This window comes from Symphalangus syndactylus, chromosome 20 (assembly GCF_028878055.3).
Source record: "Symphalangus syndactylus isolate Jambi chromosome 20, NHGRI_mSymSyn1-v2.1_pri, whole genome shotgun sequence".
Lineage (NCBI taxonomy): Eukaryota > Metazoa > Chordata > Mammalia > Primates > Hylobatidae > Symphalangus > Symphalangus syndactylus.
Window position 1 is genome coordinate 36,900,317 of NC_072442.2, and position 26,072 is coordinate 36,926,388.

General features: G+C 47.1%; 1 protein-coding gene, 1 non-coding gene and 1 pseudogene across 7 annotated transcripts in view; all 3 read right to left on the reverse strand.

Moving 5' to 3' along the window:
* Positions 1 to 6,116: 6,116 nt before the first annotated feature.
* IGF2BP1 (insulin like growth factor 2 mRNA binding protein 1) overlaps positions 6,117 to 26,072 on the reverse strand; it is a 55,029-nt gene continuing 35,073 nt past the window's right edge. For 2 of the 6 annotated variants that reach the window (XM_055257546.2, XM_055257549.2), the window contains exons 5-15: positions 25,635 to 25,698; positions 18,898 to 19,179; positions 17,255 to 17,389; positions 15,844 to 15,966; positions 14,962 to 15,097; positions 13,789 to 13,911; positions 13,236 to 13,355; positions 12,255 to 12,329; positions 11,299 to 11,430; positions 10,947 to 11,060; positions 6,117 to 7,921 (exon numbers count right to left, since the gene is read on the reverse strand). In XM_055257546.2, coding sequence (XP_055113521.1) covers positions 7,829 to 7,921; positions 10,947 to 11,060; positions 11,299 to 11,430; positions 12,255 to 12,329; positions 13,236 to 13,355; positions 13,789 to 13,911; positions 14,962 to 15,097; positions 15,844 to 15,966; positions 17,255 to 17,389; positions 18,898 to 19,179; positions 25,635 to 25,698 — 1,397 coding nt within the window. In that variant the 3' untranslated portion in view covers positions 6,117 to 7,828. The remainder of the gene's footprint in view (positions 7,922 to 10,946; positions 11,061 to 11,298; positions 11,431 to 12,254; positions 12,330 to 13,235; positions 13,356 to 13,788; positions 13,912 to 14,961; positions 15,098 to 15,843; positions 15,967 to 17,254; positions 17,390 to 18,897; positions 19,180 to 25,634; positions 25,699 to 26,072) is intronic. The other 4 variants (XM_055257547.2, XM_063628789.1, XM_063628788.1 and 1 more) reach the window with 3 other exon arrangements.
* LOC129470116 (COX assembly mitochondrial protein homolog) lies at positions 20,175 to 20,509 on the reverse strand (annotated as a pseudogene).
* Positions 21,188 to 21,291, reverse strand: LOC129470811 (U6 spliceosomal RNA). Its single transcript, XR_008653339.1, has one exon. It is a non-coding gene; the product is annotated as a U6 spliceosomal RNA (small nuclear RNA).

Sequence of the window (26,072 nt, forward strand, 5' to 3'; positions counted from 1 at the left end):
TATAGTTACATAGTATCTTTGGGATTTTGTTCTTGATCTTAATGGATCAGTTCAGTAGTCAGCAAGAATTATATTTAGACTGATGATTTGAATTAGAGTATCTTAATCATGTTATTAAAATATTTATTTAGGCCAGGCGTGGTGGCTCACACCTGTAATCTCAGCATTTTGGGAAGCCAAGACAGGTGGATCACTTGAGGGCAGGAGTTTGAGACCAGCCTGGCCAAGATGGCAAAACCTCATTCCACAAAAAAAAAAAAAAAAAATAGCCAGGTGGCCAGGCGCGGTGGCTCACGCCTATAATCCCAGCACTTTAGGAGGCCAAGGCGGGTGGATCACAAGGTCAGGAGTTCAAGACCAGCCTCGCCAATATGGCGAAACCCCATCTCTACTAAAAATACAAAAATTAGCCAGCCACGGTGGCAGGCGCCTGCAGTCCCAGGTACTCGGGAGGCTGAGGCAGAAGAGTCTCTTGAACCCGGGAGGCGAAGGCTGCAGCGAGCCAAGATCGCGCCACTGCACTCCACAGCCTGGGTGACAGAGCGAGACTGTCTTAAAAAAAAAGAAATTAGCCAGGCATGGTGACACATGCCTGTAGTCTCAGCTACTTGGGAGGCTGAGGCAGGAGAAATCACTTGAACTGGGAGGTGGAGGTTGCAGTGAGCCAAAATCACACCAGTGCACTCCAGCCTGGGTGACAGAGTGATACCCTCAAAAAAAAAAAAAAAAAAAAACCCAAATTGGAAAAAAAAAAAAAAAATTGGAGAGGGCAGGGTCAGAATAGACCTTTCCCTTTACAGGAAACCCAGAAACACAAGTCACTTACATGTTTTTTTCTTAGGGTAAGTGTTAGGAAGAGTGACATACCCTTGTCACTTCTTGGACAGCTACTTCTCTGCAGTGATGTCCCAACATCTTTAATGCTGGAGCCCTCATTCCAAACACCTGACCTGCCCCCCCCCGTCCCAATATGCAAAGCTAATTAAGAGCAGGGCACCATTTAAAAATCACTCTTCTGTACACTGAAGAAAAATGCCTACTTTGCATTTCGATGACTCAGGTCCCTGGGAACCAGGGCTCCCATGCTGAGGCTGAGCATCTCAGCTCCCAGACCCAAAAACCCTGAGACACAGACATACTTGTCTTTCAATATAAGTTTCCTTTTATTGAAATTGAAACAGCAAAATGAAGTGGTTTGTGGCTGAAACAACCTTCACGGGAAAGAAAACTGGAGTGTTCGTTCATCCATCAAAGAACAAACTCCAACGTGTGAGCCAGCTGCCCCACCTCCCCCAAAGCAATGAACAGATTAAAGGACGGGAGGAAGGATACAATCAAAATCGGGTGGTGATGGCTGGCAGATTTCCAGTAAAATACAATTTTCAAAGTTGCTGCAATTACAGAATAAGGTAGCATTCATATTAAAAAAAAAAAAAAAAAAAAACTGTCCCAAGCAGTAGGCCTCCAGCTCTTCCCGATTTGCACTCATCAAAATACATCTTTCCCTCTTCTGAGTAAGTGATGTTTCAGAACTGCTTACAAATCCACTTTGCCTCAGGGGAGGAAGCTCTTTTGATTCACTCTGGTTTTGGGGACCAGGATCAAGATTCTGGAGAAAAGGGAGACTCCAAATGGTGATAGAGGACGTTTATTCATTATGGTAACACATAATCTGCTGAAGTTCATTTTGAACGTGCTTTTACATAGCAGTGGCTAACATAAAATCTGCACAGAAATGTTACAAGTGGCTCCCCAGCCCCCACAGCAGGGAAGTGCCAGTCAAGATTTAAGCATCCCCAAAACAAAGCCTTTATTCCTGGGGGGGCTTATTGGTGGGGGAGGGGGGATGGGGGTGACTGAAGTCAGCTGGCTGGGAGAGGAGAAGGGAGAGAAGCACAGGAAGGACTCACTGGCAGGAATAGGGTGGGGGATGGGGTGAGACAAGCCAGGGGCAGACTGTGAAAGCTGTTACCTGTTAGAATAGCTAGCACGTTATCTTAAACAAGTGAAGAAAATCGCCAGAGTGAAACTTATTTACGGGGGAAAAAAAGGCTTGGGAAATTAAAACAATCCAGTGGTCACTGGAAAATGTCTCCCTCTTTTAAAAAAAACAATTTTTTTTTGGTTTTTTATTTTATTTTTTGGAAAGTATTCTCAAGGTAATATTTTTTCCTTTGGAAAAAGAAATCTTTTTCCCCCCCTAACCTAAGCAAGTGGAGTTGCCACTACCTAATTTATCTATTGTTTTGCTAAGAGGTAGATAAAACAAAAGTGAAATGGGGCTTCTATGAGGAGGTCCATTAGAGGGTGGGTGGGGAGGGGCTGGGATCGCCCAGTGGAACTCCCCCAACTACAAAGACAGCCTGAATGAGTCCAAGGACCGGGCCCTCAGACTCCCCCAGGGCAAAGGATCCTGCTTCACCTCTTCTCCTTCTAGAGCCAACTGGGCCCCCCTTGAAGACTGAAAAAGGGCCCAATGGAGGTGTAGGGTCTCAAAGAAACCCCGTTGAAGAGGTCTCAGCTCTGGCTTCCCCAGGCTTCCTGACTTTGGGGCTATGTGGTGGGTTCCAGGCCAAGCCCCAGGTCTCACTCCAGCCAGCCCCTCTAGAAGGGAAGAGGCCATTCCTTTCCTCACCATCTGGTCCAACAAAGCTATAGAAAGTGAGAGAGGGACAAGCTGGAGGCCAAAGGGGTGACACATGGGCAAGGAAAGCAGAAAGTGGGGACCTCACAGCCAGCCCTCCCAGCCCAATCGATATGGGGGGGATCCTGGCAGGCCTGCCTGTTCCCCAAGGACAAACCTTTCGTGGCACAAGCCTCAGCTCACTTGTCCTGGTTGGGATTCATACCCTTATGCACGAGTCCCTGCCCTTAGTTCCAATCTTACTGTAAGGATTGAGGTAGTTAATCCATTTATACTCGTAGCATCCATCACCTGCGGTTAATCAAAACACATGCTCCCGAGGAGCTTCCTGCTATTTCATTCAAGAAAAAAAATTTTTTTTCTTTTGTCCATCCGGAGTCAACCATACTAAGGCGCCAGCAAAGGCGCCATCAGACTGTGCCCCAAAGCGGTGCACAGGGCCGAGGGTCAGGGCTGGGGCTCTCGCCCCTAAATCACCCTTCAGACATGAGGCCTCCTCCCTGTCCCGTACCCCAATAGAGAAGCCTTATGTATCCAAAGGAAAGAAACTGAAGTTTTCAGCTGGTGTTACTCTAAGTCTGAATACAGAGAAATGTTCTGCATCTAAATTATCGAGTATTTGGAAGGGAAATGGCTTTTATGTCCCCTGGCACTGATGAGGATTTTTCTTCAATCTTCCTGCAATTACTGTGACAGGCTGTGCTGTTTCCCTTCTACTGGTTTTCAAGAAAAAGGCAAACAGTCGAGTGGTTTGAATGGCAAAGCCACTAGGATCTCCCCATAAACACTTCAGGGGAAAGAAAGGAGAACCCCCACCCCTGATGAGAGGTGGGAGGAAGGGGTTGCCTAGAGGCACCAGCTTCTCCTGTGGAGCAAGAAGGCTCAAGCAGGCCCTCTGGGGCTCTGTGAGGTAGTTACTAGCACTGCTGGTTCCCAGTTTGGCAGAGGGTATGTCTGGGTTGGGAGGAGGGGAAGGCACCCTTGAGAGCTAACTGAGGCCCCTCCTCACTGCCCGTCTGCCAGGCCTGAAGGGAACTTGGCGGTGCTATCTCTGCAGTAGGGGCAGGGGACAGAGCAGTCCCACAACAAGGAGCTACCTGGAGCCCCAAACTTCCTCTCCTTCCCCAAAGTGCAACCAGGAGCCGACGGACCAACTTCTCAGCTCCCTACCCCTTGGCTTGGCAAACACCGCACCCTAGTCCCCCAGGAGCCTCTGAAGGGAAGGGCCTCGCCCTTAGCTCCCAGTTTCCAGGAGGCCTTCCTCCTCAGACAGCCAGGTGTATGTCGAAAGCTGGCTATTGCTTTGATTCAGGAACAGCCTCTCTCAGCCTCTGTCTGTCTTTGGCACAGAGGAAAATGGACACAGAACCAACTAGAGCATCCCCCCTCCAGTGTTCTCTGGGTTTTAAATGGGGTCTTTTCTGCCAATAGTGAGGCATAAACAAGAATAGCTCCCAACTGCCTCCAGAAGGAGGGGGTCAGGAAAAAGGAAAAAAGATTGATAAGGACTGGGAGGAGGGGAGGAAAGTAGAAAAGGGCTATAAAACTCCCTGTCCTTAAAAATGGCTCTCTCCTAACCAGACCCCTCACAGGAGCTGAGTCCACAATCCCAACTGCAAAAGGCAACCAGACCCGAGAGGGGATTAAAGCCATTTGGGGTGTAACTGGCAGATGCAGCTTCAAAGTCAGTCAGTGAATCAAACCATTTTGGTTATGTGTTTCAAAGAATTTAAAAATATATCCTAAAGAGATGGCCCTTTCTTAAAAATATATATGTAGCACACACACACACATATATATCTTAGAGCACAGAAGCATTTTTTTTTAAGTCACTCTTCTCAAATCATCCAAATCTCCCAAGTGCTTTTCGCGATAGCTTGTTATCTCACCAAGGATGGGGAAATGGAGGTGCTGAGCAGGAGGGCAAGGAGTTGCCCTAAGACCTAGCCTACAGGGCACAGGAGGGCCCGGCCCACCAAGACAGGTCCTTCATCCCACTAAACCTTAACCACCAAACCATGCTCCTTTTGCTTTCTGGTGGTATAACTTACACGATTTTCCTGCTGGGCAAATATCAACAATGAGTGGAGCCTTGCCTAATCCAAGCAAGTGAAGTTTTCCAGTCCCTTGCCACACACTTCCTGGTCTCTTCTGGGAGCTGAATCAGACAATGGAAAAGGACTTGGGCTCAAGGTGTGAAGGGAGCAGGCCCCCAAGGAAACTGAACACTGCAACAATCACATTTCAGGTACTGTGGGATTTTTTTTTTTTTCTTCCTGATGATAGTCTGAACCAGATATCAAAGCATGCTTGCTGCTGGAAATTCGCTTTAAATTACTAAATGGCCGACGTCTGAACGTTATCTGCTTTGTTTTGGGATAAAGCACATAGAGCCAGAGATGGAAAGCTGGGAGACCCTTTTTATGGGACAAGTGGAGAGGCTTAATTCTACTGGCCTGATGTGATCCCTAAATGTTTTTCTGCTTCTATTCAATTTGGGCCAGACAATTCTGGGGGCTACAAGGGAATGTCCTAGGGAGAAAGTGATAAGGCAGGAACCTGTCCCAGTCACGTCCCCATATCCCCTGCCCCTCCTTGCCACCAGCCACCCTAAATCAAGAATTCCCTAAGTTTGGGTCCACTTTTAAAATCAATCAGACCGATCTAAAGAAGACAGGGAGACAGAGGTGGGGGCAGTTAACTAGTATCTGTTTGCCCCTTGGATCTATGGACACAGATTAAGAAGAATAGCAAGACGGAATTGAAATGAAACAATAACAAAAAAAAAAAAATGAAAAGCATTTCAATGACAAACCAGGTGGACCTCTCTGAGGGCGAGAGGGTGGCCTTGTCTTTCTTCCATGAATGGAATCTCAGCTCCCATATTTTTAGACGGAGAAATATAGGTTTTTTTTAAAGGGTATATTTTTTAGTTATTATTTATCTCCTCGATAAAACGGAGGCAATATTTTAAAATATCTCAACAGCACCACTGGTGGGAAAAGCTGGCTGAGATGCTGTTTAACCAAAAGAGGAAAGAGAGGAGACCAAGGGCCAGGTGGTTGGTTGTTGGGCATTGTTTAACCACTGAGAGCCCCCAGCTCTGCTAGGCCTTTTAATCCTATCAGGTAGGATATTCCAGCAGCGGCCAGCAGCTGGGGCTCTAGAAGTCAGAGAACAGGGCCAAACAAGGCTCTGGGCTCTGCCCCTCTGGGCTCTCTCAAACCTGGGCCTTCCCTCTTAGCACTAAGCCTCCTCCTAAGGGTGCAGCCCCCAAAACCTTTCCCACCAGGCCTGTTCTCCATAGAGAGTTCCTAAAGGGTTACTGGCTCATGTTGTAAGAAATTATGAAACATAACTTTCTTGTTTTTTCTTTTCATTAAAAAAATAAAATATTCAAGACTATCAGCTTCTCTTTTGCTTTGCTTTTCTTTTTTATATAAAATATCAGCAAGCCGCAAAAAAACAAAAATCAAAAAAAAATTTTTTTTAATGGGGTTGGGGGGAACAAAAAGGAAAATAATTGCTGAGGTAACTTCATACCTTGAGGTAGTTTACTTCGCACACAGCATTGCCTGACTACGCCCACATGTTGCGGTTGTCCTGTTGTTACTGTTGTTGCAATGTTGAAAGGAGGGGAACTCCACGCATGGGCTTTTCCATATGTAGAGAGGCCTTCCTCCCTTCCCAGCACACTTGATAGCATTGTCCAGGGTAGCTAAAGTGCATTACCTGGCTAATATGCATTGTCAATCAGTATATTAGGAGGAGAGGCCTAACCTCATTTAACTGATGGCTTCTGTCTCCCACAAGGGCTAAACACTCCATGGGATCTTATTAAGCCTGGTAAATTAATAAATTAAGCTTATTTACCCCTTGCTGTACAATGCTGCTGGTATTCTGAATTGTTTTTTAGACACACCTTTCATCATGCTGATGATGATTCATGGAGACAGAAGCCGTCAGTTAAAAATTCCTCTCAGATACAAACAGAAGCAAGTACTCTCCAATTTACTGAATTTGCCAGATGATGGACTTTAGCTTTATCGGGAGCTCAGGGTTGGGTTCTAAGTCCCACCACCAAGCAAACAGTGCCGTGGCTGGGAGTGCCCCACAACCCCTGCCTCTAGGAACCAGCCCTTATGGGAGCACATGGGCTGGGGTGAGGGCACCGTGGCAGCCTTTGGGGCCACTCAAGTCCTCCATGGAACTGAGACTTTATCAAGGGGAGTTAAGTGTCCCCTTCCCAGTGCTCATATCCAATCATTAAAATAGACTTTAAAAAAATATAAAATCCGCCTGAGAACGATGGGAATCAGGGACAGTGGTCAGCCCCTACCCTGCTGAGCATTCAATACCATCTATGTGCACCTGGACATAACGTGAAACCTACACAGGAGAGGGACGTGAATGTGGTGGGGAAGCCCCAACAGAGTGGGGAAATTTCAGCTGTGCCAATTTGAAGATGGTGATCTGGCATAGATCAGCCACAAGGGCACTCCTTTTAAACGTGGATTATTATGTATCTTAACCATCTTTCTCCCCATTTTCCCCTCTTCTTCATTCCCTATTGCACCTACTGGTTAGGGAGTGATTGAAATTAATCTACAGATACTGACAGTTCTTTTCCCTTGAGTCAATATTGTAAGCAAAGCAATGCATTCGTTCGCATTTTTTTCTGGTAGCAATAAAGATAAAACAATTAGTGTAAATATAGAAAGAGGCAGTAAATGGAGGTATTTTAATCAATTACCCAAGTAGGGGGAAGAAGATTGGAAAAACATTAAGGTCAAGAAATGAACCATCCTTTAAGACTGATTAAAACACCCCTCTGCATGTTTTTAAAACCTGAAGGAAATTTTATTTTTCTTCCCACTAAGGTGTGATCCACCCTCTTGGTGGGGCCTGGAGAGCTTCTTTAAACAATCCACGTTTAAAAGTGCCTTGCGCTAGAATTTCTGACACCCCGAGGGGCAGACAGTGTTGGGCCAATTGGGTGGGTGTTTGGGGCTGAGAGATCAGGGTTCCTCACTGGAACATCTTTCTCAATCAAGTGGGCAAACCTGATCTACAGCCCGGCCCAGGTGTCCCGGATTCCCACTCATTCTCAGGCCTGCCGGGGAGAGCACACTCTCGATTTCTGCCCGTTGTTGTCCTGGACTCGAAGGGACAGGGAGGGGCTGGTCACTTCCTCCGTGCCTGGGCCTGGTTACTCTGTCCCTTCTGATGCTGCTGCTTAACCTGGGCCAGGATGTCTCGGATCTTCCGCTGAGCCATCTGCAGCAAGAAAAGGCAAGAGGGTGGGTGTGAGGACCTCCAAGGAGACAGCCTTCCACGGAAGACAGGTCATCAGGTCCAGACACAGGCAATAAACAGAACAGGTCACACAGGACTCAGAAGAAAGATAAAGAGAAAGGATGAGGGTTGGGTTGACCTTATATTTCTTTGCCTCCAGTAGAGCCTGAGTATCCCCTGGAAAATACAGCAAACGTGGTAGGTGTTAAGTGGGAGATGGGGTTGGGGGACATGAAGGAGAAACAGTATCAATCCATTCATCAGAATTTAAAACTTGACAAAGTTGATAAACATTACCAAACCCAAAACAGAATGCCTAGAGTTTCTAGGCAGAAATACATCACACATTGTAGAGCAGTGGTCCCCAACTGTTCTGGCACCAGGAACTGGTTTCATGGAAAACAATTTTTCTTCCACGGATGGAGGTGGGGGTGGGGAAGTGGTTTCAGGATGAAACCTCAAATCAGCATGCAGGAGATTCTCATAAGGAGTGTGCAACCTAGATCCTTCGCATGCACTGTGCATCCCTCGAGCACTTCACAACAGGGTTCGCCCTCCTATGAGAATCTAATGCCGCCCTGATCTGACAGGAAGCGGGGCTCAAGAGGTAATGCCCGCTCGTCTGCCACTCACCTCCTGCTGTGCGGCCCGGTACCAGTCCTTGGCCCGGGGTTTGGGGACCCCGTTGTAGAGGGTCATAACTTAGAAGACATCATCACAAATCCACGCTTCATTTTAATACTCCAGGAAGAGGAATAATATGTCTAGATATGGCCAGGCGCACGGTGGCTCATGCCTGTAATCCTAGCACTTTGGGGAGCTGAGGTGGGTGAATCACCTGATGTCAGGAGTTCAAGAGCAGCCTGGCCAACACGGTGAAACCCCATCTTTATTAAAAATACAAAAATTAGCCGAATGTGGTGACGCGCGCCTGTAATCCCAGCTACTTGAGTGGCTGAGGCAGGAGAATCACTACAACAGGGGAGGTGGAAGTTGCAGTGAGCCAAGATTGTGCCACTGCACTCCACCCTGGGCAACACAGCAAGACTCTGTCTCAAAAAAAAAAGGTAAAAATAAAAAATAAAAATAAAAAATAAAGTCCAGATATGGATTAATCAAAAAGCATAAATACATAAGCTTCACTGTGAAAATGGACAAAATACAAAATCTTTTATTATTTTCTTCTTAAAAGGTTCTTCCCTAAGAATAAAGTTTTATAAAGGAAATCAACTGCAAAATGGGATTCACTTCATAGAATGAAGACCAGAATGTCTCCTTTCCATAAATGAGTGCTTCCTTTCCTGGTTAAAGAGGAAGCTGAGGCTGGGCGTTGTGGCTCATGCCTGTAATTCCAGCACTTTGGGAGGCTGAGGCAGTGAGATCGCTTGAGCCCAAGAGTTTGAGACCAGCCTGGGCCACACGGTGAAACCTCATCACTACAAAAAAATACAAAAATTAGCTGAGCGTGGTGGACCTGCCTGTAGTCCCAGCTACTTGGGGGGCCTGAGGTGGGAGGATCACTTGAGCCTGGGAGGTAGAGGCTGCAATGAGCTGTGGTCACACCACTGCCCTCCAGCCTGGATGGCAGAGCGAGACCCTGTCACAAAAAAAAAAAAAAAAAAAAAGAGGAAGTTGATCTAGGTTGGGAAAATAATGTGGAAGTCAATAAGAGGTCCAACTCCATCAACCCTGGCTTGATGTTTTACAGAGCTTTTCATTTAATTCTCGTTCTGATCAGCTAAAATTGCTTCAGTGTTTAATATTAATATATCCTGGCTTTATGCATCTTTGGATGTATCATTTACTCTCTTTAAAAAAAAACAAACAGCTGAATTAAAGATTCACATTTACCCTCTTAAGCTTCATTTATAAAATGAAATTGTTGTCAGAATTAAATGAGTTAATATACATAGGCCACATAAAACAGTGCTGGGTATATCAAAGGCATCGATAAATCTTAGATATTATTATTATTATGGCTCTTATTAATACTTCTTTTTTTGTGTGTGTATGTATGTATATATATATATATATATATAGTTGAGATGTAACTAAAGCCTCTTATTAATACTTCTCAAAGGGTTATCAGAGAAAGTTACTTATCCAAGGTCACATAGCAGAAAGGCTATGTATGTGAAGTTTGAGGTCAAAGCTCCCTGGCTCCAAAACCTTCATACTTGATGCTACACTATATGGCACTGGAAGCCAAAAAACCAAGAGCCAGTTTGCCCCAATTGCTCTAGCAGCCCCAGCAGACCACAAGCCTGCTAAGATCTGGATATCCTCTATGAATTGTAGGAACTGTGATCAACAGTCTCCAAAGTTCCTTTCCAGTTCTAACACTGATGGATTTAAGACTTTAGGAAAACACCATTAGCTGCCAACCACCTGTTTGCTTGCCTTGCTGAGGTTCAGCAAAATTTGAACCTGATATTGGCCTTCCCTTCCACGCTCTGGAGCCTGTCTGAGTGCTGAACGGCAATGATGAGTTCTGGGAAAGGAATGGGAGGGTGGAGGAGCAGAAACCAGGGAGAGAACAGCCATTCTGCGAAAGGCAGAGGGACTACATTTCAAAAATGCATCAATCCAGGGTGTTAGTACTGTTATTATTCCATGAACAAAACCAATCTTCTTTCATAACCAGTGCAGAAAGGGGTTAGGGAGGGACTAACGTAGAACATATATATATAATGTTATATATGTTATTTATATATATAATGTTATATATGTTATTTTTATGTTATATATATATATATAAAATGTTATATACAATATATGTACATTAAACTTGTCAAATTACTTTCCCTAGAGAGTAATAAGAGGGAATATGTCATCTACACATCCCACTTCTGCACCTGAAAGAGGGCAATAACCTAGCTCAGAGGCAGGCAGATGTGGCTGAGGCCCCAGGACTTGTCAAGGTCATGAAGGTCAACCTTTGGAGTCTCTGCTTCTCTGCTCCCTGTGCTCCTGCAGCCCTCCCGCTATGGGGGAGCACCATATGTACCTGACTGGCATAGAAATGTCCGATGATTTTCACGATGACCTGGTCGTTCTCATCAGGGGTCTGGTCTCTTGGTACTACCACCTCAGCTGCCGTCAAATTCTGCAACTCGTTCACCTGGGGGTGGCCAGAGAGGAGCTCAGGGTGCCATCAAGAAAGCATGGGTGGGGTTGGAGGGAGGAGCCAGGGTGACTAGTAGGGAGAACCTGGAAGAGTCAGGACCTGAGCTTGGGGAGTAGAATCAAGTAAATGAGCAAATCAGGAGTCCTGAGATTGAGCAGTACAGGAGGCCAGAGAGAGCTGCTGAGATTGGAGACCAAGGCCCAGGGCTTTCAACCTGGCCCTCACAGCTCACCGTTTTTCCACCTTTGCCAATGACCCGGCCAGCTGCTGATGCTGGCACACGTATGTGGGTCTCCAGCTTCACTTCCTCCTTGGGACCAAAGAAGTTCTCCTCCTTGAGTTTGCCATAGATTCTTCCCTGAGCCTGAGAAGAGGAGGTAATTGTTAATCAGTGGTTCATATACCTGTGACAAAAGGGAAAAGTGGGAAAAAGGAAGCTCCAGCCCATATTTTCTGGCCAACAGGCCCTCCCCATCCTAGGCGGGCTAACCATCTAAGGCAGGTGAAGGGCAAGGCTGAGGTGGGCAGCTTGTCAGCATTCCTTCCACTTAGCTATCATACTGGAGACCCTGGGTGGAGATTATGAGTTATGAGTAACTGAATAAACACTTCTTAAGGGAAAAAATAGTTCCCAGAGGAATCTAATTCACAAGCTACAAACCAGACCTATGGAGTCTGGACGTGGCACTGACCAGCATTTCAAGGCCCTGAATGGCAACTAATCAAGTCACACAGAGGGCAGGCCTGTCTGACTCTCCAGTGGCCCAGAGAGCTGTCCCAGTCCTCTATCTTCACATATGTTAGGTTAAGCTAATTGATGGTTCATTTTTTGGCTGTCCGATCAGAATTTTGAGAACCTTAGGATTTAGTGGGGACATAAAAGATGAGAATTTGGCATTAAAGGCCTTCCCTAGAAATGACGGCAGAGTGCAAATAAGATGCCCTCAGACTTCTTTCCTTCCCATCTTCTTCTGTGGACCTTAAAAAGGGAAGATGAAGTCAACAGAAATCCAGTTTGATGTCAATTTGAAAATAGCTCTGCAGCCCTTTATCCTGCATGAAAGGCTTAAAGATGTGATGAGGACTTGACAGCTAATGGGAAACTGCCCCAGCCTTTTTCCTACCTCAGGGGAAATACCCAACCTCAATTCCTCCATGTTCAGCTTGGAAAACGATAAAGACCAAAACCTTGAATTGGGCCTCTGGCGGTCCAGTGATGATAACCATACGAACTTTGGAGTCAGGTGTTTCGGGTGGTGCAATCTAAAAAGCAAAAAGCTAGTCAATGAGGGACCCTCTATGGGAAGACCCCCACCATGTCCACTTCATCCAGTTCCCCTTCTACCACCCTTACTCCCAACTACCCATTCTGAAGACTTAGGGAAGGAAGAACAAAGACCCTGAAGCCCACATCATTACGCCTGCACACCAGAATTATTAGGAGGGCAGAGGTGCTCAGTTATAAGGATTGGCTTCAATGACACTTTCTAAGTAGGGCCTCCGGCCCCCTCCACCTACCAATCTCCCAGAGAGGTTTCAGTGGAGTCTTGCCAACAGGCAAGGACACAAATGAAATGATCAACGGATAGAGGGCAGTGACTGCACCTCCACTGGAGGACAATCAAGGTTTTTGCTCAAAGCTTTTAAGACAACTAAAGCAACTGGATTTAGGTTTGTGAAAACTTAACAGCATCCTTGTTTCACTATGACAGATTCTCCCTTCTCTCTCCCCGGGACCTTGGCCAGGGAAGGTGACAGACAACTAACACTTACTTGGTGTTAGTACGTGAGCGAAGGGCTTTGGCTGCATAGCTTCATAATATTGTACTGATTAGGAAAGTGAGGCTCAGATCATATAGCGTATTGGAGGAAGGGGTGATGAGGTGGATCTTGGATTTGAACCCAAGTCGATTTGTGTTAGAACCTAAGTTCTCTTTCTGTGTTATAACCCTGACCCTGCCCAGCCTGAAAACCCAGAAGCACTGAAGCCATCCCATGGGGACCAAGCAAGGTCAAAAACAAAGAGGACTTCGATTCCATGGGGGAAAGGTCCCTCACATGACACACAGAATTCCCAAATGAGTAGGGGGAATATGGGAGAAAGCGCAGAGTGATAAAAGCAGAGCCCCCTCCCTTTCCAGAAACAGGACGACCCACAGAGCAGATCACCTTGATGGAGGCGCTGGCAAACCGGGAGAGCTGTTTGATGTGCTGCCCCTTCTTGCCGATGATGGCGCCCACTGCCTGGGCGGGAATAAACACCTGCACCATCTCCTGCTCGGGAGCCTGCTGCCAGGACAGGGGGCGTTATTACCAGGGGGCCCAAGTAGCATGGCCCAGAAACCCTCCACTCCCCTGCCTTGCATTCTCAAGGAGGAAAGAGCACAGGCACCAAACCGCCACCATGGGCTGCCAACGGATGCTGTGAGCTCTTTAGTTCTTCCTATGCCCAGCAGGGCTAAAGGGAAGAGGCCAGGAAAATGGAAGAGGCCAGGAAAGAGTGAGAGAACAGTGCTATCTATGCCCCGGGAGCATTCTAGGCAGACATTTGGGAGCCTCAGAGCCAGTGGCTAGGAGCACTGGAGAGGAGGGACGCCTCTGAGACCTTCCTTCCCTCTCCCTGCAAACTTGCCAAGCATCCAACTCCCATAGCATGCTGGGTCCCCCTTAAGGGAGGCCACATATGGGCCCGGGGTCCCGTGTAATAAGATCTTCCACCTACCATAAAGGAGCTATAGGGAGCAGCCCCGGTAACGCTGCTGGGAGGCGGCGGGACTGCGCTGGACGAGGCTGGGAAAAGACCTACAGCAGCCAGGTTCAGGCCAGGGATCAGGTGAGACTGCAGCTGGGGAATAAAGGTGAGGAGGAGGAGTCAGCACACCCTGACAGGGCCTCGTGTGTGACCCTGGCTGTACAAAAGGCAAGTAGCCCCAGGGGAAGTGGGCCAAAACCATGAATTACATACTTTTGCACAAAAGCCTATTCTGTGCTTTTCATACACTCTCACCTACACACTTCGGTGTGGAATTTTAAGTGATATGATGTTCTCACTGGACTAACGGCTAGCAATTGCAACCAGAAATGCCAAACAGTTACACACCCTCAGGAGTCCTTCCTCTCTGGCTGTTCAGACTGCTGGAGACAGACGATAGACCCACGACACTGTACTATAATCCCCCTATATGAGAAAAAGGCGTGGAGACAGAGCTCCATTTGACTTCTAGGACTCTGGTTCTAAACATTTTTGGTCCTGTACCCCAACCCCAAGTCTCCTTTAAAAATCAGATGAGTTGTGTGCAGTGGCTCATGCTTATAATCCTAGTACTTTGGTAGGCCAAGGCAGGAGAATCGCTTGAGCCCAGGAGATCGAGACCAACCTGGGTGACACAGCAAGACCCTGTTTCCAAAAAATAAAATTTTAAAAAATTTGCTGGGCATGGTGGTGCACACCTGTAGTTTCCTAGGTACTTGGGAGGCTGAAGCAGGAGTATCCCTTGAGCCCAGAGGGTCAAAGTTGCAGTAAGCTATGATTGCACCATTGTGCTCCAACCCGGGCAACAGACCAAGACCCTGTCTCAAAAATCATAAAATAAAAATCAGATGAAAATGATGGACCCCCCCATTTCAATAAAGTGCACACAAACACAAATTGTACACATACTTGGAATCACAGGACTCAAAGCCCAAGATTGGACCCCTACTCTAGGAACCAGGTGAAGAATCCTTGCTAATTAAATACTATTTAAATACTATTTCTGACAGTCGAAGTCCAAAAGCATCAACTGAAGCTCCAAGGCCACACGGCACAGGGCACATGTCCATCACCCTGCACCCCACAAGTTGCTGTTGCTAAGACTCAGGAAAAGATAAGCAGAGGGTACTACCCAGCACTCACGCTCATGGCGGCCACATCATTCTCGTAGGCCTCCCGAACTTTCTTCATTATTTCCTGCTCGGCCCTGCAACAATTCTCGATGGCCCCCTTCACAGTGATGGTCCTCTCAGGGTTGTAAAGGGTAAGGTCTTGCAACCTGGCAGAAAGAGCAGAGTCGTGTCCTTTCACTGGCAGGCCAGGACCAGGCCCCGGCAGGAACAAAGACGAGAGGCCAGCTGAGTCATAGGCCCACCATTTCTGCAGCCTATTCAACTTCTGGCAAATAACTCTGCAACTCCAGTCTTTGGTGTTCCCAGTTTGTAACCAGGGCAGGGAGTAAGATGGAGGGAGATGACAATACCTAACTTCAACTCCTCTGTTAGCAATGGATCCAATCTCAGATTACGGTTGTGCCTCCAAGTTTCCCCATTGATTCTACATAATCCATGTCCTATACCTTTTTGGACAAGAGCAATTACTTTGCCCACAGGTTAGTCTCTGATGAAATGAAGAAGCACACTGCTTGCAGGAGCAGCCCACCACAGACAGAAAAGGGCCAAGGTCACTTCTCACAGTGACAGATAAGCCTAAAGCCCTGAGTCCCTGGCTCCTAGCTGCAGACTGTCCACGAGCCACAGGGAAAGAGGGCTGTGATGTGGTTGGACGTGGACTGCAGAGGTAGCACCTTACAACACCCCCACCCCATATGGCAGTGGGAATGGGCAGATCCAGTCCTTACAGGGATTTTTTAAATGCTCTTTACCACTTCGACTGTTTTTCTTCAAGAGGCAGAAAGAGCATCCATTTTAAAAAAGCACATGTCAAGGTTCCGTGATGAAATATTGACTCTGGCCCCCATGCATCCCCCACTCATAAACAGGGAAAAATAGAAGAGAGCCTTACGAGGAGATGGTGATTTTTGTCTCGGTATCTTGCTCTACCTTCTTCAGGTTCCGTCCTTCCTTGCCAATGAGACGCCCTACAAAGTTATTATGGGCCAGGATCTTCAGGGGAACCTCGTCAGCCCTTGGGAAGACAAAGGAAGAAGTGGAAGACAAGAGCTCCTTCAATTGTGGGCATCATGAAGACTCAATCACCATGCCACCCCAGACTTGGCATTTCCAAGTAAAACATCTCAAAACTTATCAAACTGCATACTTTAAAAATATGTATGATTTATTATACATCAATTGAACATCAATAAAGCCAATTTGTTTTATTTTATTTTTTGAGACAGGGCCTCACTCTATTACCCAGGCTGGAATGCAGTGGCACTATCAAGGCTCACCACAGCCTTGACCTCCTGGGCTCATGCGATCCTCCCTTCTCAGCCTTCCGAGTAGCTAGGACTATACACACAGGCCACCACGTCCAGCTAATTTTTCTATTTTCTGTAGAGGTGAAGTTTCACTATGTTGCCCAGGCTGGTCTAGAACTCCTAGCCTCCAAAGTGCTGGGATTAGAGGCATGAGCCACTGTGCCCAGCCAATAAAGCTATTTTAAACAGCACAAGTGTGTAAAGGAACATCTGTAAGCAGATTCCTTGCATCACTGTTTTCTGATAAGGAAAAGTTTAAAACAATTTAAACACCCATCAAGAAATAGGAGATTGATTACATGAACTATGAATAGCTATACTGTGGAATTCTATGCAGCTATAAAAAGAATGAGGTCTGTCCATATGTACTAATATATGTGCTGATACAGAAAATGAAAAAAGTATAGAACAGCCTGTTCAGTGTGATTCTCTCTGAGCTAAAACACATGTGCACACACACACACACATGAATACACACAGGCACACATATCCATACATGTAGGCACGCATACACAATATACACACACCTGTGAGTGCACAGAATTTCTAGGAGGTCATACAACAGGAATAAGAAGGGGTGGGGTGTGGTGGCACACGCCTGTAATCCCAGCTCTTTGGGAGGCTGAGCTGGGTGGGTCACTTGAGTCCAGGAGTTCAAGACCAGCCTGGGTAACATGGCAAAACCCCATCTCTACAAAAATCACAAAAAACTAGGCAGGCGTGGTGGTGCATGCCTGTTGTCCTAGCTACTCAGAAGGCTGAGGCAGGAGGATTCCTTGAGACCTGGAGGCAGAGGTTGCAGTGAGCTGAGATCATGCCACTGTACTCCAGCTTAAGTGACAAAGTCCTGTAGAAGAAAGATTTTCTCAGTTTACATCTTTTTGTACAATTGCTGACTGTATTTCTTATATGTCTGTATAAAACCTTGAAAGTTGAGTTGGGGAGGCTCAACTGGACTAGCAATCCCTGAAGATCCAAGAAAAGCTGGAGACTTACGTTTTGGTGTCCTTAGCCTCTTTATGCATAATCTCCAAGATCATCTTACAAGCGGAGGAGCAGCCCTCAGGGGTAGAGTGCACACTGATGGCTTTTTCAGCTGCACCTGCATTCTCCTTCCTATGCACGTCTATCCTGGGGGCCACAAGGACAAGGCTGGTTAGTTGTCCCCAGTGATACCAGTACTTCAGGCTCCCACCCCACTACCCCTCCTCGGTCAAAGGCATAGAACCTGCTCTTCTTGGAACAAGGACAATCAAGTACAACTTTGGGAATGGCAATGAAAGGACTGGAGAAATATGACCCGTCTGTTACTCTGGATTCTGTCTCAGACCAGCAGTGTCTCAATCTACAGGTGGTTGGTGGCCAGGCACGGTACCTCACGCCTGTAATTCCAGCACTTTTGGAGGCCAAGGCGGATGGGTTACTTGAGGCCAGGAGTTTGAGACCAGCCTGGCCAGCATGGTGAAACCCCGCCTCTACTAAAAATACAAAAAAATTAGCTGGGTGTGGTGGTGCACACCTATAATCCCAGCTACTAAGGAGGCTGAGGCACAAGAATTGCTTGAACCTGGCAGGAGGTTGCAGTGAGCTGAGATCACACCATTGCACTCCAGCCTGGGTGACGCAGTAAGACTCTGCCTCAAAAAATAAAATAAAAATAAATAAATAAATAAGCGGTGGTTGAGGACAAGAACACAGCCTATGACACAAATAAATGCAGGGGTGGGAATTACCAGCCCACAGCTCCAAAGCTGCATTTCCGCTTGAATTCCGTATGTCCCCCTTGAAACAAATATAAAGAGAAGACACAGTGCCCCAAACTCAAAGTAAATAACAAGATTTACTATGATAAGGACATAATATGACCTGTTCTTTGCCACTGAGTACACTGATCAGATATAAAGATTAGAGAAAAGCCCGGGTGTGGTGGCTCACGCCTTTAATCCCAGCACTTTGGGAGGCTGAGGCTGCCGGATCACGAGGTCAGGAGTTCGTAACCAGCCTGACCAACATGGTGAAACCCTGTCTCTACTAAAAATACAAAAATTAGCTGGGCATGGTGGCGTGCGCCTGTAATCCCAGCTACTCGGGAGGCTGAGGCAGGAGAATCGCTTGAACCCGGCAGGCAGAGGTTGCAGTGAGCCGAGATCACACCACTGCACTCCAGCCTGAGCGACAGAGCAAGACTGTCTCAAAAAAAAACAAAAAAGATTAAAGAAAAGAAGGTCGCAGTGGCAGAATGGGAGATGGGACACAATTATGAGAGTCCTAATTTTGGACAGGTTGGCCAGCCCTGTTACCACACTAAGTGGTCATGAAATCACACAGCACTGAGTGGCTGACTCATCAAAATGAGGTTTGCTTGAAGACTTTTTTTTTATGAAACTTCACATGAGGAATTCTAGAACCTCTCTCGCTAATAGGAGTGTGTGGCCTAGCACCCCAGACCCATTCTCCCTCCCTATCTGCCCTCCCTTTCCCAGAAGGCTGGTATTGGAAGCAGTGACCCCTGAATGCTCCAGGCAACATTTCCTAAAAGGTAAATGTTGATGTCCCCAGCATGCTTCCAGGAAGCCTCTTTAGGTACCAACCACTGTTCCCTAGCACCCAGCCTCCATTCCCCAAGAGCCAAGACTCACTTGGACTGGGTCTGTTTTGTGATGTTGCGGATGGTGGCCCCCTCCTTGCCAATGATGGCACCCACATACTGGGTGGGCACCAGGAGCCGAAGGGGGATGTCCACTTGCTGCTGCTTGGCTGGGGCCCCCGTTGCCACAGGTGAGCCCTGGCGGGGCTGACCCCGAGAGCCAAAGCCCCCTCGGCGCCCATTCTCAGGTCCCTGTGCTATCTGCTCATCAGGGATGTAGGAGACCTTCAGGGCATGGTTCTCCAACTGGTGGCCATTCAGCTTCATGATGGCTCTGGGGACAGAGTGAGAGTCTATAGGTCATTCCAATCCATGCCAATCATACCAGATGCTCTCTTGGCCAAAGCACTCTAGTAAGTTACAGCTTGGAACACACTAAAGAAAAGGAGATAGTCACCTGCCCACTACCTCCACCTCCATTTTTCAGAACTTTCCAGTCTAAATGGCATCAAAGACTTCAAAGGAAATGTAAATAAATACAGTGTTCCCTAACACTTAGTTGGGATTTATTGTTCACAAAGGCCTTCCACTGGAACCATCAGAGAAATGGGCTTCCAGTCCAATAGAGAGTATAGGGTTCTGCCAGCCTAAAAAGGAAGAGCAAACCATAGATCTCAAAGTACTCCCATGTCAATTGGAAAGCATACCACAGACCTGAAGAGGCTCCACAAAGCTAACACATACACTTTCCAGATTGAGGAATCCCTACTACAGGGTGAGGAAACCAACTGCTAACTACTACATAATCCTAACTTTAGAGATGATGAAACCAAGGTCAAAGGAGATTGAAATGTATACATGTAGAATCCAAATGTTAATCCTGCCCTAATTAAGTGTGGGGTTTATTTTTGTTTTTGAAATAAAAGATCTTTATTTCAGATAAAAATTAGTATTTCCTGGCTGGGCACGGTGGCTCACGCTTGTAATCCCAGCACTTTGGGAGGCTGAGGCGGGCGGATCACGAGGTCAGAAGATCGAGACCACGGTGAAACCCCGTCTCTACTAAAAAACACAAAAAAAGTTAGCCGGGCGTGGTGGCGGGCGCTTGTAGTCCCAGCTACTCGGAGAGGCTGAGGCAGGAGAATGGCGTGAACCTGGGAGGCGGAGCTTGCAGTGAGCCGAGATTGCACCACTGCACTCCAGCCTGGGCGACAGAGCGAGACTCCGTCTCAAAAAAAAAAAAAAAAATTAGTATTTCCATAATTAGGATAAAGCAAACACACATTCTTGAGTCCATTATTTAAGGAAATTTATACTATAAACGACTTCCATGAATATTAGAGTTCCTGAATATCATTTGAATATTTGCCTACAGGCTTATGGGAAGTTTCTGTAGCCTTCTCTTTGTAGAAATTCCAGTTTTTCTGAATTCTTCCTTCCTTCAGGTATTCCATTTTGCATTCTTCATAAAAGGCTGGATCATTATGGTGAGCAGTTACACGTCCTTTCAGTAGAGAATTTTCTTTCCAGCATTTTCCTACCGTAAGGATTCCAGAGTTCTTGCAACATTTGGTAAAATCTTGAAGTTGTTCACAACACCTCTCTCTGGCCTTTTCTCTCATTATTTTAGGGATCCAAACATCTTTTTCGACATGTCTGAGATGCTGCTTTAAAACTTGCAGCGTCTTCCCATTGTTTTTTATATAAAATTCAAACTCCTTGAAATGCTTGAAATGGTTTACATGACATTTCACGATTCACAACTGAAACCCCTCCATAGCCATGGCACACACTCCTCTTTGATCTCAATTCTTTCTTGTGGCCTTTGCTTAAGCCACTGCTTTTTGTTTTGTTTTGTTTTTTTCTTGAGACAGAGTTTTGCTCATTGCCCAGGGTGGAGTGCAATGGCATGATCTCGGATCAGTACAACCTCCACCTCCTGGGTTCAAGCCTCAGCCTCCCGAGTAGCTGGGATTACAGGCATGCGCCACCATGCCCCGCTAATTTTGTATTTTTAGTACAAATGGGGTTTCTCCATGTTGGTCAGGCTGGTCTCGAACTCCCGACCTCAGGTGATTCGCCCGCCTCAACCTCCCAAAATGCTGGGATTACAGGTGTGAGCCATCGCGCCCGGCCCAAGGCATTGTTTTTCAAATTTCAGGGCAACCCATCAGAGAGTTATTAAATTAATCTGCCAGGTCGAACGCCATCACGGCAGGTGGAGAAGCAGCAATTGAGGAACTCTTCTAATGAGCTGCTGGTGCACAAAAAAAAAACAAACACGCAGTCTCGAAATTTTAGCTCCTCCGCAGTCCCCCATTGTCTTTATTTATTTATTCATTCTTTTGATGGAACGCTTCACAAATTTGCGTGCCATCTTCGCGCAGGGGCCACGCTAATCTCTGTACCGTTCCAATTTTAGTATATGTGCTGCCGAAGCGAACACCTCCGCTGTCTTTTGTGCCACCTCTCCTTCCAGAGTCTCCAGAGACCCCTAACTGCCCACTTGGCTCTGGGGCCACAATCTCACAACCCTCCCCAACCCAGTGGGGTCCGCCAGCGCGGGGCTGTAATACCACACATCACCAGCAGATGCCGCAGCCCCAACACTTCACAAAGCCAACTTTCAAAATGACCACTGGCAGCCATTTACTACCTGCTATATACTTGCCAAGCTCTACGCCGGTCGCTTCCAGTCAACCCTGCACCAGTTGGCCCAGCTGGGAAATGCGGCCACCGTGAGGATTAAGTTAGTAAAATGGTACACAGTGCCTTAAACAGTGACCGGCTGGCGGTGTGAAATTATTACCAGGCCGAGACCAGCCTGGAACCGCGGCCTCCACTCCCGCCTAGTGCAGTCCCGGGCCCTCCCACAAGGAGGTCCAGCCCCCCGGGGTTGCCTTCCAGCCAGTTGGGGCTTTTGCCCATTTTCCTATCGCCTGCCACCAAGCTGCTGCTACGTATCCCGGCTGGAATCTGACTCCCCCTCCAGCAAAGTGGTGGGGGGCGGGCCCGGGTCGGGGAGGCCACATCACCAGCTTCCTGCAGGAACTTCTAGAAGGCGAGCAGCCCAGAAAATGGCACGGGCGGCCGCCCAGGGGAGACCTCGGAGGGCAGGGCATCCCCGTTCCCAGGTGCCCCAGCCACCCCCACCGCTGCAGGTGTACGCCCGCAGGAAGGCGCCACGTGGTGGGGCCTCAAGTGCGTGTGGGGAGACTGCGAGGTCCCAGCCTACCCACCGCAGGCCACTGCCCCAGACCGCTGCCACCTCCCAGCGCACCTCGCATCCACGTCTGCCCAGGCTCCCAGGACAAAGATAACTGAGTTAGGACACCAGTATTCCAATCTTAGTTCTATTGCTCACTAGCTCCATGAAGCAGGAAACTTACAACCTAGTCTAGACCTAAGTCTCATCAACTGTAAAGGGAAACTGATACTTGTGCCCTGCCTACCTTACAGCTAATACATTTAGGTCTGTAATCCATTTTGAATTAATTTGTGTGTTCAGTGTAAGGTGTAAGTCCAAATTCATCTTTTGTCATGTGGGTATCATCGAACTGCCCCAGCATCATTTGTTGAAAACACCTTATCTTTCCTAATAAACTGTCTTTTTAGCACTTTGTGTGAAAACAAAAACAAAAACCAGCCGATATAAACGTAAAGGCTTTTCTAGGCTCTGAATTCCATTCCATTGATCAGTATGTTTATCCTGATGCCAGTACCACACTAATTTGATTACCGTAGTTTGATGTTAAGTTTTAAAATTTGGGAGTTTAATTCTTCTTTGTTCTTCTTATTCAAGACTGTTAAGGTTTTTCTGCATTTCCTCAAGATCAACTTGTCAATGTCAGCCAAAACTGCATATCTTATGGGATTTATGTGACAATCACAAGTGAAAACATGTAATAAATTAAGGGATTTGTCATTTTTACACCTATTAAGTCTCGCACCTCCTTTGGTTGAATCTACCTCTGTGGATTCCATCTTGAAAAGTTTTGTGTTTTTGGTTTTTCGTTTTTTGTTGTTTTTGAGACAGGGTCTTACTCTGTTACCCAGGCTAGAATTCAGGGGCATGATCTCAACCCACTGGAACCTCCACCTCCACCTCCTAGGCTCAAGCAATCCTCCTACCTCAACCTGCTGGGCATGTGCCACCATGCCCAGCTAATATTTTGTAATTTTTGTAGAGATGGGGTTTTGCCATATTGCCCAGGCTGGTCTTGAACTACTGAGCTCAAGTAATCCGCCCTCCATCGGCCTCCCAAAGGGCTGGAATTACAAGCATGAGCCACCAAGCCCGACAGCATTTTGAAAGATTTTGAGGGTTTAAAAAAAAAAAAACAAGGCCAAGTGTGGTGGCTCATGCTGGTAATCCCAACACTTTGGGAGGCCAAGGTGGGCTGATCACCTGATGTCAGGAGTTCAAGACCAGCCTGGCCAACATGGGGAAACCTCGTCTTTACTAAAAAATACAAAAAATTGCTGGGCATGGTGGCAGACAACTGTAGTCCAGTAGTCCCAACTACTTGGGAGGCTGAGGCAGGAGAATCACTTGAACCCGGGAGGTGGAGGCTGCAGTGAAGAGAGATCGCACCACTGCACTCCAGCCTGGGCAAGACTCCATCTCAAAAAAAAAAAAAAAAAAAAAATGGCAAACCATGATATAATTCTAACACTTTGGGAGGCTGAGGTAGGAAGATCGCTAAAGCCAGGAGCTTGAGACTAGCCTGGGCAACACAGTGAGACTCCCATCTCTAAATATTAAAAATTTTAAAATTGGCCCAGCATGGTGGTGCATGCCTGTTATCCCAGCTACTTTAGAGGCTGAGGCAGGAGTATTCCCTCAGCCCAGGAAGTTAAAGCTGCAATGAGCTGTGTTTGCAACACTGCACTCCAGCCTGGGCAACAGGGAGAGAGTGTCTCAAAAAATAAAATAATATATATATTTTTTTAACTGTGGCAAAGACGTAGGAATTGGAGACAGAATGGCTTGCTTACCACTTGGAGACTAGAGTCTCAGTATATTTGGTATGTCTGTAAAATGGGGCTGAATAAGATTGAAGGGAGGGCACAAGCATCATCCATTCCCAAGGCTGACACTGGTTAGAAATGTTAACAAGGCAGCTGGGCGCAGTGGCTCACTCCTGTAATCCCAGCACTCTGGGGGGCTGAGGTGGGTGGATCACTTGAGGTCAGTTCGAGACCATCCTGGCCAACATGGTGAGACCCCATCTCTACTAAAAATACAAAAATTAGCCAGGTGTGGTGGTCCACACCTGTAATCCCAGCTACTCAGGAGACTGAGGCAGGAGAATCACTTGAACCTGAGAGGTGGAGGTTGCAGTGAGCCAAGATCACGCCACTGCACTCCAGCCTGGGCGAGAGAGTGAGACTCCCTCTCAAAAAAAATAAAATAAAAATTAAAAGATTAAAAAAAAAATTAGCCAGCTGGGCATGGTGGTGTACACATGTAGTCTCCCAGCTACTCAGGAGGCTGAGGCACAAGAATCGCTTGAACCCAGGAGGCGCAGGTTGCAGTGAGCCAAGATTGCACCACTGCACTCCAGCCTCCTGGACGACAGAGTAAGACTCAGTCTCCAAAAAAAAAACCAAAAAAAAAACAGAAATGTTAACGAGGTAACAAAGGGCAGGCGAGGTGGCTCAAGCTTGTAATCCCCGCACTTTGGGAGGCCAAGGCAGGCGGATCACTTGAGCCCAGGAGTTCGAGACCAGCTTGGGCAACATGGTGAAATCTTGTCTCTACAAAAAAAATACAAAAATGAGCCGGGCATAATGGTGCAGGTCTGTAGTCCCACCTACTTGGGAGGCTGAGGTAGGAGGATTGCTTGAGCCCAGGAGGTTGAGGTTGCAGTGAGCAGATATCATGCCACTGCACTCCAGCCTGGGTGGCAGAGTGAGACTTGTCTCCAAAACACAAGAACATGGCAACAATAGGCAGGAGAGAATGAACAACTGTTGACATGAGCTTTAAAGCCAAACCCTAGTGGCCGTAAGGGGCAGTAGGAACCTCTAGAAAATTCTGAGCCCAGGAGGTATTTAAAAGAAAATGGTAGGTATTTGAATAAGAGGTAGGATTTTACAAAGTATTATTAGATTGGAGAAGGCGGCACGTTGAAGAAGCAAGAAAGCCCAAAGCAAAATGTGGCAAATCGTGTAACAGGCTCGGATATTAATATAAATGAGTAATGTGCAAAATGTATAGTCTGTCTGTAACAGCGAGTGAGAAGCATAATCGCTCAACCAAAGGGCTAGGAGCTAAAATTGTGGGTGCGATGGGACTAAAAGGACCCCACAACTATCACCAGCTAGGTTTACGACCATCACTGCAATAAAATGTCCCAGCATCCCAAGGTTGAGGAATCTTTTTTGAACCCCGAAGTTCCCCCTCATTATCACTAGATGGCGCCATAAACACAGCAAAGGACTCTAAGGTCCTGAAGCAACCAGGGACCTATCAGCGGGGGAAATTTTCTCCGCAAGGGATTTCTCACTTCTCTGGGAGGGCTTTGGCGCCCTCCCTTCTATGTATTTTTGCTATCAATCTTTATGTTTCTGAGCCTTTGAGATCCCTGAAACAACGGACATGAAGGAGACCCCCCTGAAGAAACCTTTTATGTAAGATTCTGGGTTTGGCTTAGGCTAATATCAGAACCCTGGATAGGGACCCCAGCCTGCCTAGATCCCCTGAGGAAAAAGTGGGACTAGGCTCACACCACCCTTCACAGAGCCCCCCCCACCACCCCCAGCCCAACTTTCCAGCCCACTCACTGCCTGGTCTGCTCCCGGTTGGAATAGGTGACATTCACCACTGCCGTCTCACTCTCGGTGTTCACTGCAGAGAAAAGGGAGGATAGCATCAGAGCAGGGAAATCTGGAGGCCCAATCAATGAATCCCCAACTCCAGCTTTCCACGTTTTGAGATCAAGAAGACACCTGGCAGGCCAGGCACAGTAGATCACGCCTGCAAATCCTAGCACTTTGGGAGGGCAAGGCAGGCGGATCACTTGAGCCCAGGAGACCAGCCTGGCCAACACAGTGAAACCCTGTCTCTACTAAAAAATACAAAAAGTAGCTGGGCGTAGTGGCACGTGCCTGTAGTCCCAGCTACTGGGGAGGCTGAGGCAGGAGAACTGCTTGAATCACTTGAACCCAGGAAGCAGAGGTTGCAGTGAGCCGAGATCATGCCACTGCACTCCAAACCTGGGC